The following is a 13,005-nucleotide window of genomic DNA, read 5'->3' on the forward strand; positions in this document are numbered from 1 at the left end:
TTGCGTACACGCGTGATCCGACTGACTGTAACTACTGGTTCCGAAGCCGCGCGAAAAGAACGCGCGGGCGTTCGGTCCGCCCGTACGCGTGTGCGTGCGTACGTGCGTGCATGCGTAAGTGTGCACCGGATCGTTCACAGAATCGCAAATGAGGTCTTTCGCCGAGGTTTTGATGAACTCGATTCTCGCGTAACTGAAGCTGCCAAGAGAAAATCTAATCAAATTAAAGGCGCGTTTTCACAGAGCACAAAATATATATATATATATATATATATATATATATATATATATATATATATATCGACGGGGCCCCGTCGCCGATTCGGTAAAAGTCACGGACGCGAGATAAGGATCCCGCGAGTGTGTTGTCGCTCGATTATATTGGAGCGGCGTGAAGCGTTTCGGCGTCGAAGGTCGTTGCGTACACGCGTGATCCGACTGACTGTAACTACTGGTTCCGAAGCCGCGCGAAAAGAACGCGCGGGCGTTCGGTCCGCCCGTACGCGTGTGCGTGCGTACGTGCGTGCATGCGTAAGTGTGCACCGGATCGTTCACAGAATCGCAAATGAGATCTTTCGCCGAGGTTTTGATGAACTCGATTCTCGCGTAACTGAAGCTGCCAAGAGAAAATCTAATCAAATTAAAGGCGCGTTTTCACAGAGCACAAAAAAAAATATATATATATATATATATCTTTCCCCCCAAAAAATGATGAAATATACAGATGGACATTCTCTCTACGCTCGCGTTCTAAATTAGATTTTACAAGACGCAACGTACACGCGGAAGATCAAGAGCGATCGGCTTCGTAAAGTGCGAGCGCGTAAGAAAAAAAAAAACTCGAGCTTTGAAGCAAAAACGGAACGTTTGAGAGTGATACGTGGAGACGAAGATATGAAAGCAGTGTGAGGAATGTAAAATATCGCGTGCCGATAATAAGAGATCGCGAGTTCGAGATCGGCGCATAAGACCAGCGAAGTCTTTCGGAGCGCTTGTCTCTCGCGAGTGAAGGCCGCGTGAAATGCGCGTTACTTTGACACCCGGATTTGCGCGATTCGACGAATTCGAGAGCGAGTTTCGACGACGGTTTTTGTCGCAAAACGCAATCCTGTCGCGACGCAATTTTGCAACCTCCATCGATTCGACGTCCCGAGGATACGCCCGTGGTAATTAATTACCCTATTACGCTACGTGAAGCAATATTTTTTAATCAGCTTACTTTCCGACACACTTTTTAATATCTACGAATAGATACATCGATTCTTGCAAGAAATAACTTGAATTCCGTATCGTGCAAGAACTATTGAATAATTACGTAAACAATGTTTTTTTGTATAGAGATTTATAAATGAAAAAAAGAATTTTCTATGAAATCTTCAGATTTTTTATATACCAAATTTAGAGAAACGTTCACAACACGATCATTTTCCTCAATCTTTTCATACTTTCTTTTCTTGCATGTCTATGTAAAATTGTGCAAAAATATACAATATTACATGGGTTTACGAATAAAAGAAAAGCTATTCTACAAAATAAAAAAATTTGTAGTTTTTTTGAAAAAACCCTGCTGTGTATAAACCATAGCTTAATTAATTTATCTTGTGAATCAATTAACGGATTAAAAACCATCATGGAGGGAGAAGTTAGAGAGAATCTAATTTTCTAACTTTTACATCTCCAGCCGATAAACTCTCTTGAATTAGAATTTTTCTAAAATAAATTCTCAAGCTGAAATATTGGTCTCTGCGAAATTATTGATTTTTAAAGACTAAAATTATATAAGATATCAAAGAATAAGATTTTCTTATCTATTTGCGTCTTTGAAGTTTTATTCTTGGAAAACACTTCTCATTATCCATCGTTTATCGCTCTATAATCGTTGATGAGAGAAAGACAAATGGATTTGAAGCGTTATAACATTGCTTTTTTTATCGCGGAAAAAGAGAGAGAGAGAGAGATACTTCATTACACTTGTATAATAAAAACTTTGTTATGCAGTATAATTTTATACACTTGTGAGTTATGCGTGCGCAAGTTGCGTGCGTAATAGTCGCATGTCTGTTGCAGATGAGAACTAACTCTTGTCATCACATTAATACACTATTACTTGGAAGTCTAGCAATTTTCTAATGATCGCGCGCGTTTTTTTCTTGTTGTTTTTGATCATGTACTTTCTTCTAATTATAGATGCAAAAATACACGTCAAAAAATGCTTTGACAAGGGGGAATAGAGAATTAATTTATGAGACTTAAATATTTATATTATGTTTTACAAGATATACACAATTCGTTCAAATCTTATTAACATTTTTTATTTATTTTATATTTTAATGGATTTATTTTTTTATTTTATATCAATGTATATGTTTCATGAAGATTAAATGATCCAATGTTTTTCGGAGTTTTCTAATTTATTTTTATCAGGAGAGAGATCAATTTGACAATTATAATATTTTTTGATAGAATTCTGGAAGCGTGAATCGAAAAACTTTATAGAAAATGTTAGAATTTGAAAAGAAAGTTTTGTTTGTGAGATTTGAAAAATTCTCCAAATTAAAAAGAATTTATAATCCTAACTTTTATTATCGTTAGATTATATAAATGTTTATATAAATTTTGTTACTTTCATTGCTTTTTCTCTAAGCGCAGTATGTTTTATATAAACAGATGTTTAATTCACTAGTGTAAGGGTTTTATTATTAGAAAAATTTGTTAATCGAATATCCGGTCACGGAGATCCGATCTCTTGGCCTTTTCGATCAAAGTTTTCGCAGCGAATTTAAAGTAACGAAAACAACAAACGGATTGAATTGAATTATCAACGAAAAGATATAATCACATTATATTGAATTATTTAAAATGCTGTTTATAATTTTTTTATTTTATATATTTTAAGAAAAAGATTAGAAAACTTTTCCAACAATTCAATATTATATTAACATATAAATCATAATTCATACAAAGGAAAAACCAGTTAATTAAAATTAGCTAATATTATTCTTAATATTTCTATTTTTTTCAAAAGTTTTACAGAAATAAAAATCCAACTAGTTTTATAAGATAAATTATTATAGTATATAAAACACACTTAAAATAATTTGAGGAAATATTGTTAATTATAGTGATTGAAACTAATCAAGTCTTATCACGCATCTAATGAGCGTTATTCATCGATATAACAATCATCTGTTAAATAATACGATCTTTATTGTCTCGGGAATATAAATTATCGTGATATTTTTAACAAACTCTATTTATAATACGATTGTTCTTCACACACGCTGTTACAAGACTTCGCCATTTCTTTTATTGATAACCATTATTTCAATTACCGCGTAAGCTGCTTCTTGATATAGTAAAAATTTATGCAAGAATGTGTATTACGCGTTGTTTTCCTCTTTTTACGCATCAAACACACGATGCGCGGTGTTAATGAACGAGCGTTATCGAATGATAAAAAGCTGTCAAATAACAAAAAAAATATAGTTCAGGATATCAATACGCATAACGGAAAACATTCATATTTATTAGTAGCGCTAAGTTGCTCTATAAATACTTTTGAGGCGGCAACGATCGCGCGAAAAGTTCCAAAAAAGATAAAGAAAGACGGCACTTGTAATTGTATATGTTGTATATGTAATTATGACGCGAAGAAAGAGAGCGATGCGGTTTGGAAAAGACATGATTAGATTTCATCTTTTGAAAAATATCTCCAAAAAATTTATTACATTTTTATTATTAATTCTTGTCGAATATACTGCGCCGAGCGTTTAGATGTACAAATTATACCGTGCGTCGTATTGTTTTCTATAATAAAATATCATAAATGCTTTTCAGATGATAAATTTTAGATTAGATTTTAGATAAGTTTTAGATGACAGATTTTTAGATTAATTTATATGACATTATTTGGGCAATTTTAAAATAATTTGAATGATATCGAATATTTTACTTTATTGATTAGAAATTTCAGTGATTATAGATAGGTGAATTAGATCTAATGAAAATATTATATAAATAAATATAATCTTTAACAAACTGCAATAAATAAATACATGAAATTAAAAATATTTAGAAATATTTTTTAATGAATCTTTTACATGGTTTTTATTTTTAATTAATAATATATTCGTAAAAAGAATATTAATTAATTTAATAGAATTATCTTTATGCTATGATCTATAAAATTTGCGGCAATTTATTTCACAGATTCACATTGGAACAGAATTTCCGGGACTAAAAGGGATTAAAAATTAGCGAGGAAACATATGAAGACGGTCTTTAATCAGGACTGCGCAAATTTAGGAAAAACCCACAATTAACATGGCGAATCCCGGTCATATCACGCTGATCCGAATCGAGGAGCGTGCGTTGCAACGCGTCTCGATTCCGGACAGTTCATCCGTGAGCTCTCTGGAGGAGGGTTACGGATCGGCCGAAGATATATCTACCAGCCCGGATACGTCGTGTCGCTCGAGCGCGGACGTGGACAAGAGCTTCGATCTCGAGAAAGACTTTCGCGAGAAATTGACCAAGTTCAAGGACATAATCGAGAAAATCGAGAATCTACATTTCACGCTCGACGAGGACGACGACAACGAGAAGAACGCTAATGAGAACGTCGATAGATCGACGCGTCGCATCAACAGCGAGAACAATGTAGAGTATCGGGACACCTGCAAGTCGCGAGCGAGCAGTCAGTCGGATAACGAAGACGTAAACAACAACGAGGATCGTGACAACATCACGATCGAGGACAACGAGAACTGCCTACCGCTCAATATCCGCGACGTTGAGGAACGACGACGTCTCTCTTTGGACGATCGTAATTCCCTGGACGACGATTCGGAAACCGAGCAGGAGCGACGACAGAAGCACGGGGATCTGATTCAACGGGGACCGATCAAGCCCGACTACCAACCTCTGCGGGCCGGCCATCCCTATTCCATGGTGAGCTGTCTGTCGCGTGCCAACAACAGCGTGGACGTGGTAGCTCACGTGACGGTAGATTATGATAAGACTGCCGAACAGATTTTGAGGAACAAAGATTACAGCGAGAAACTCAATCCCTGCTTGGATCAACTATCGAACTCAAACTGCCGAAATAATCAGTCGTCGTCGATCGGAGCGATAGTCGCAGGTCTAGCGATGGACCCTGGTTGGACCGGAGAGAATGATATCTTTCACAGCGGAGATCCCAGCGGTGACGTAAGTCTATTAAATTGCCATTGAGACTATGTGGTAATACGACGTACGATAACGTTCCTACAAGATTGTGCACGGTTCTCACTTAAGATCATCGTTACATCACGGGAGCTTGAATATTGACGCGTATTTTTTTTTTTTCCAGATAAAGTTACATAGAAATTACGAAAAGAGAAGAATCCAAAAAAGTTAATTATGTCTATCTTTTATTAATATGGAATATTTTGATAATAATTATATTTACGATTTAATATCATGTAAAAACAAATCAAATTGATTAATCTGCAAATATCATATTTGATACGTACTAAATAGCCATATTATTATTTTTAACTATTAATTTTCCTTTATGCAAACAAAACTTTGTGACTACGTTTTAGAAACAAAAAAAAAAAAAATTGGTTAACAGTTATAAAGATTGTTTCCTTATGTATATCAATCGTGCGATTACATAATTATTTAATCGATCGATGAAGCAAAGCATAAATTACACACAATTGAAATTATTATATTGGTATGAAACACCATACGACGTAGAAAAATTTTCCAAATTGTTCTGCTTACTGTTAGTTAAACGAGAAAGAATTTATCTTATTTCAGACCGCGGCACTTCCCTCCATAATCGTCAACGAGCCGGGAGAAGAGTCCTTGATGGACATCCTGTCGCGAGACGGCTTTCAAGCGGCGATACTCTCAGACGCCGGTAGCCACTCGATCCCATCGCCGAGGAGCGCGAAAACCTGGTCCGATTCCCCGGCGAGCAGCTACAACTACGTCGTCTCAAGGTCGAACAGTCGGGCCTCGAGTCGCGCTCAGTCACCCGGTTCGGCGACGAATTCGGAGTCGCCGCAGATGCACGTCAACGTCATCGGCAGCCCGCTCGGTTCACCGCAGGTAAGCCCCGCAGCCCGATAATCCGCATAAATGCATGAAGAGCGACGCGCGCATAAACAGCGCTTGGAATAAGTAAAACCGCGGCGCATAATGAAGAGCGATCCGTCGAAAAAATTCGATATTAAATAACGATTATCGCATCCTAAACCGCGATCTCGATCGAGCGGAATAGAGCCGCGAGAATCACTTTTACAGACTTTGAATTTATTCGCTGCAGTAGATCGGTATCAAGCTGGCGTGATTTATCTCAAAACCTGGTGATTTCGGTATTTTTGTAGACGATATTTTTATTATACATTCAACGGTCTGTATCTTTTACGATGTTATCTGTACAAATTTCTCTTCCGTTTATATATCTGTGATCGTCTCTTATCTGATTAAGCTATTTGATATAATAATGTCATTTTTTCAGACATATGTTTTTATGGCTTTTCGTAAAATATCTTAGAACATTCTATTGTCGGATATTAAATTCATTGCAATGTGGGAAAAAAAGAAGCGTAATAAAAAAAGTTTGAATATTTAAAACTTCGCAACCGATACGTTGTTCCGTTCTATCCATAAAACATGCTTTTATCACGGTTCCACGGAGTCTCGTAAAATAGTCGAACAACTATCTGACAACTTGTACGAATTTATGTCGTAGTTGCTGATATTTGTCACGCGCGTTTCATCGTGATAAACAAACGTGAAATGAATCCATTCGATAGCAGGTGATTTCGATTAATCGGACGTCTCTCTTTCGTTCAGGTCGCCTCGACTTATCGAGCGCCGCAAGCTTTGTTGTCCTCCTCGTCCTCGTCTTCTAATCAATCCTACAGCGATGTGCCCAGCCCATTGAATTACCAGACACCCCTGAATTACCAGCTCGAGGAACAGCTCGGCGAGACGCTGTCCGATTGGAGGGGCACCTACGATTCCTCGGGGACCATCGTCAACAGCAGCGATACCATCGATTGCGCGTTGCTGCAGCTCGTCGAGCAGGTCATAGAGGAGGACAAGCAACACAAAGAGTCGCTGAACGAGCCGCAGGTAGCCTCGAACGCCCCGTGTTTCTCGTCAAACTATAACGATCGGTGCGTTCCCCCGGTACGAGGAACGTTGGAGAACAATCTGGAGCGAGAGTGTCCCGCGAGCGACGCGCGAAAGAGCGAGAAGCCGATCTGTTTGAGCGTACTTAACGCGAACCCCATCAGCAACCTCATGTCGGTTTACACGAGCAAGCAGAGCACCAGCGGAGGCACGCTCGTGAATTGCGCGGTTGATAGCTCCCAAGCGACTCCTAGTCTAGATCAAAGATATTACGAGGCGAGCTTAAAGAACCCTCAGGTCGACGTGTCAATGTGTCACGATACCTTGCACAATATCGCCTTAAATAATAACGAGAGATCCGTGAAGATGACCGAGCAAAACGCGTCTCGGAAGAAATACGCGATGTTTCGTACCAACGGAGAGAAAAGATACAACCAGGCATCATCGACATTTGCACCCAATAATTATCAGATACCACCGATGGTCTTCTCCTCATTTGTATCCAGTCGTCCGCAGAGGTAAGCTTGACAAAATTTCCGGGATGCGAAATATTTATAATTATGAGGAGCGAATAAGTAAAATAATTTGTGAAATATTGACGATGTGTGAAAAAAATATATTAAAAAAATTTTTATTAGATATATAAATACAAATTAAAAATTTCTCGCCAAATTTGAACAAAATAATCCTATTAAAGTAAAGTCTTTTTTTTCTCGGAAAGACGATCAAGATCAAGATATGCTCCAAAATGTGCTTCATGTTTTTCTAGGCACATTTTCATTGCGTATCATTAGCTGATGTGATGCAAAAAATATTGCGATGAATTAATTATTTAAGTCTTCTGACAATGTCATATTAAAAAAAATATGAAATATACAGAGACTAATTATAAATTGGAAGTAGTAATCTCTGAACTCTCTCGCATTACATATGAATAAATATCTTCTTTTTAATCGATTCTTCAACATAATTTTAATTTGCATGAAAGCTATAGTTTTTATATCGCGAGTATTAAAATATGTATTATAATTATCATGACTCTCGCATGAATAGATATGATAAAACGTGTGGTTAACGACCCGATTTGTTGCGTCAGAAACTCGAATCGGGGCATATTACCGTGGCCTTCGTTAAACTTGCCATCCGTAAGAGCGAGCGAGAGATTAAAGGAAGGATTGCATCCTAAGGAAGTGGAAAGAGCCATGAGTAATCTCTTGAAGAAATCCGTAGAGGAATTAGCAGCCGCGGACGAGGACGGCGATACGTAAGTGTGACTCGTTTCATTTTCTATGCAAATGTATTAATAAAGCGCGTATATGTAAAAAAATTCTTCGTCTTTTATACATATATTTAAATATATTGATTGATATCATCGGATATACCATTTTTATGTAATCATTAAAAAAATTAACTCTGTCATTTAAATATAATGCAATTTAATTACCAAAATCAAAATTTTTCTTTTACTTTTAATCTCAATTTCAATTTGACTTGCAATGGATTTTTTATTTAAACCATGTTTCAGGTTTTTATCTTGTTAATAAGAAAAAGCTATTTATCGCAATAAATAAATGTTATAAAATATTAATTAGTACGTGTGTATATGTATATATTGTGTAATTAATTAACAATATTATAAAATATTTTCCATTAATTTGTTTTTTAGTATGAAGATCTTACAAGACATTTTAAATAAAAAAATATTCGATTTACTAGCCTTTAATTCGACATCGCGTCATGTTAACGTTGTCGTTATACGCATATTATATAAATAATAGGGCATTGATGTGCCTGGTGGGCAATCCGGAAGAATTAACGAGGAAGAAGGCGTATCTGGCGCCGTTGGTCGAGAGATTGGGCAACATGCCGGGCGCCCTATCGATGGTGAATAATCGCGGCGAGGACGCTTTGTACTTGGCCGCTATGAATTGTCCGGAAATGCCGTACGTCAGCGGATATCTGGCCGCCACGATGTTGCAGAAAGGGCTCGATATCAACCAAAGATTATATCTCCTACGTGTGAGTTTTGTCACATATGTCGGATTCCTTATCATAAGCGAAACTCGTAGCTTTTGCAGGGCGGTTCATTAATCGCACTTACATACGGCCATTCTCGTTTTAATCGAATGTATTACATTCGGATAAGTCTTTGTACGTGAAAAACGATTCCTATTACGTGGAAAAAGTTTTCTTATTGCTAAAATAATAATCGCACGATTATTTCTTAATAAATACATATTTTCAAGCGACTAACTGTATACAATCACTGAAAGTAATTTCAGACAATCTGTCTTAATCATCAAAGTCGTTTTCCTGAAATTTCAGACATTTTGTCTGAAGTTTCAGTAAGTCATTTCTTAACAGATAAGTGATTAACGGATAATGGCGATATGCTCTTAAAAAAGAGGAGCAAACGTAATTAAACGTTTTTAACGAAAGATTTAATTTTGAAGATAATTTTATGCATTTTATGCAAACAAGTTTTCCAATGCTACTATAATTTTTTTCATTTCAGGGTGACACGCTGATACACTCTATCGCGGCGCGAGGCGATTCTCACGGGGAGGTCCTGGCGGAGTTGTTAACGTTGAAGACGCTTGAAGGCAACTCCGTTTTTAATCTCTCCAACTGCAATTACGACGGTTAGTTAAGCATAGAGACGAGATTAAAGAGGGTGAGATTGCCAATCTGAGATAAGCGGGATGAGAACGCGTGTTTGTGTATCGTTCCAGGTAAAACAGCTCTTCACGTAGCGGTCGAATCGCACGATCCTACCGGACGGGGTATCAAGTCCTTGGTCACGACGCGTCTGCTGTTGGAAAACGGCGCGGATCTCAATATCAAAGAGCACAAGCGCGGTGACACCGCTTTACACATGGCGGCCTCGTTGAGTTGCGATCCCACGCTCGTCAAGGTAATTCACCCGAGGAGAGATTTCCCTCCTCAAAATTTGCGAGAACGTTATCACGTATCGCGGGCTATTGCATTTTGATAAAATGATATTTATACGGTCTGCAATGCGCTGTTCATTGAAATTACGAAGAAATCATCTTCAACTGTCGATATATAAAAAGTTTCGCGATTCTCTTACAGCGAACTGTTTCGATGTACAGAGACAATGAAGTTTTTAAAAAATTTTGAAATTTTGAAAATTGTGCGGGAGTTTACCGCATTAATTTTCTGACGAGCGTAAACAGCTGATTTCAAGCAAACCTTAACATGAAACATAATTTGTAGTTTAATTGTGATTGAAGTTCAGTTATATGTGTTCAAATGAGACATTATTAATTCTTAATCTCTTTTTTCATGTAGTGGAAAATATCTATCAATCAGAAATGGTTATAGAGAGCAAGGAATAATTCTTTCACTCTTGTTTAACTAGAAGCTCGCGCGATGGCCTCGTGACATAAACTTCATTATGTCGATAATGGATTATCATATTCAACAATTACAAAACAATACCGCGTTATGCGTCGGGCGTTAATGAAAAATCAATGTAGTGGCTATCTAACCCGTTTTCTTCTGTCGCATTTATATAACACATACGATATTTGCTTAACAGAAAAAATGTACCTATTGAAGCATCATTCTTTATCTCTCTCATACATAGAAGACATTTATTTAACAATAAATTCACATTGGAATTTACTTATATTAATAATAATTAACATAATTCCCTTAATTAATTTATAAATGATACACTCAGACAGTATAAAACCAATGGTTGATTAAAAAATTATAAAATAAAAAGGATGCAAAAGGGATATTCTAAATATTCTTTAAAATATAATCTTTTTAAAGAAATTCCTTAAAAAATACCTTTTAAAAATAAATTGTTTATAAGATAACTTCTAGAAAGAGATTCGATTCGGGGAGGGATTAAATTTTTGTATCATGCACGCGATGCGCGATATATCGTGATAGTTATCGTTCGCGGAAATTACACGCAGAATTTTTTCGCGTTCAACAGGTGCTACTGTGCAAGGCTACTTCAAGGAACGTGAACGAGACCAATTACATGTGCAACACGCCGTTGCACATGATCGCGGCAGTTTCGAATGCCGTGACTTTGGAGAAGCAGAAGGAGGTTTGCCGGCTCCTAATACAAGCCGGTGGTCAGACCAATATACAGAATCAACAGGGAAAGACGCCACTGGCTCTCGTGTCGCCAGAAAGGAAAGAAGCTATCAAGAAAATATTCTACAAGAAATTATGATGAGAAATCATGATTAATATAGACACGGGAATAGAGTTCGACTGGTCGCGGACTCTACACCAAGACTGATCTCTAGAAGTGTTCGAGGGAGCCAAGGATTTAAACTCTATGAAGATTTTTTGTTCACGTACATAACGGATACGTTATGGATTCACGACACGTTCATCGCGAGAAAACCTTCAGGACTGTGAGTCAAACTGTGAGAGAAAGAGTACCGACGAGATGTAACATTGTTGAAATTGTTATAGCCTAAGTATTCGAGTTGTGAATCTGATAAGGAGCAATTTATAATACGGGTAATTTTATATTCGCGATGTATTGATTTAAACGCAGGCGTGTATATCTTCTTCTCTTTTTATAAATTTTCTCTCTTTCTTTCTTCTATTTTCTTCTTTCTTTACTATTCACATTGGAACTAAAGTTTCAATGTATTGGATGATTGCATAAGTTCGTGCCCGATTTTCATAGATGGCATTAAGTTACTATATGTATCTTTAATATATAAAGAGACTAAAAATAATTAAACACAGACATTCTACGATAGACGAAATATCCTAGTGTTGTGTTGTTTAAGAATTTTGTACAGTTAAGATATAGTAAATAAGATTATCATCTTAAATTGTTATAATTGCGTACTGCAACTATTGCATTTTGATAATGTTTAAATTTTCTATAATTAACAGAAGCATTTTTAACGATCAAGTGATTTTTAAAAACATAAAATTTTAGTCAAATATCTCACTTATCTAATCCATGATATCGATTGCGTTTTTTCTGTTTGAAACTGTCGGCTTGGATTCTTATAATTTACAGTTTGAGTGTACAAAAGTGTACTATCTTTAATTGCTCAAAGTTGTTATATTCGATATAATAATGGAGATATTGAACCGCAATGTTTGCAAAACGCAATAACTCTACTCTAGTATTCAGCACTGACAATGTCTTTCTTTTTTATTAACATGTACATATTTTTTATTGATATTTTTTTTTGTTTTGTAAGGTAATAACGTTTACATACATATATTAATTTTAGCCAATCAAACGCTCGCATATGTATATAATGAATCGTGTGGCACACATACACACACATACATATTCCATGAAAAAGCGATTATACAATTTCCCAGACTGTCTATCAATTTGTCATCTGCTAATAATAAGAAAAATATCAAGGTCTCAATTAAAAAATGTTTCCAGTTGTCTCTCTTTCAAATCGCGCATTACTCGCAATTTATTCAGAAATGCATATAGAATAGCAAACAGAACATAAAATTATCGCGTGAATCAGTCATAAATATTGTTACAACACGGGAAAGGGAAGAGGGAGGAGGAATAATCGCTAAGATGCTAGCTTCGTAGACATGTTTGTTTTATAAATTGAAAGATCGATATCAACGTAACTCACTATTACACTGCGCTTATAATAGAAGATAAGTGACGTGTAATAAGTACGGTATGTTGCAAAAGCGTTAACGTGCGTCGATTCTAAAGAAACAGCCGTGTGTATATCGTGTTGCATTAACATATACGTATATGTAAATCGAATACATTTTTACATTAATACATGATAATCGCGCCGCTTGGTATTCCCATTTCCCCCGCACTGCGAACGAACGATGTAATTTGCTATAATTATTTGCATATCGAATCTATATATA

The 13,005-nt window shown here is 36.4% G+C and overlaps 1 protein-coding gene across 1 annotated transcript; it reads left to right on the plus strand.

Moving 5' to 3' along the window:
* The first annotated feature begins 345 nt into the window (after positions 1 to 345).
* Positions 346 to 11,830, plus strand: LOC115238110. The gene is made up of 9 exons (XM_029811673.1): positions 346 to 1,166; positions 4,210 to 5,208; positions 5,806 to 6,099; positions 6,850 to 7,649; positions 8,228 to 8,395; positions 8,910 to 9,150; positions 9,647 to 9,773; positions 9,864 to 10,045; positions 11,102 to 11,830. The coding sequence occupies exons 2-9, from the start codon at positions 4,324 to 4,326 to the stop codon at positions 11,345 to 11,347; spliced, it is 2,943 nt and encodes a 980-aa protein (XP_029667533.1). The 5' UTR covers positions 346 to 1,166; positions 4,210 to 4,323; the 3' UTR covers positions 11,348 to 11,830.
* The last annotated feature ends 1,175 nt before the right edge of the window (positions 11,831 to 13,005 follow it).

The sequence above is a fragment of the Formica exsecta genome, unplaced genomic scaffold, assembly GCF_003651465.1.
Source record: "Formica exsecta isolate Colony F162 unplaced genomic scaffold, ASM365146v1 scaffold32, whole genome shotgun sequence".
NCBI classification, from domain to species: Eukaryota; Metazoa; Arthropoda; class Insecta; order Hymenoptera; family Formicidae; genus Formica; species Formica exsecta.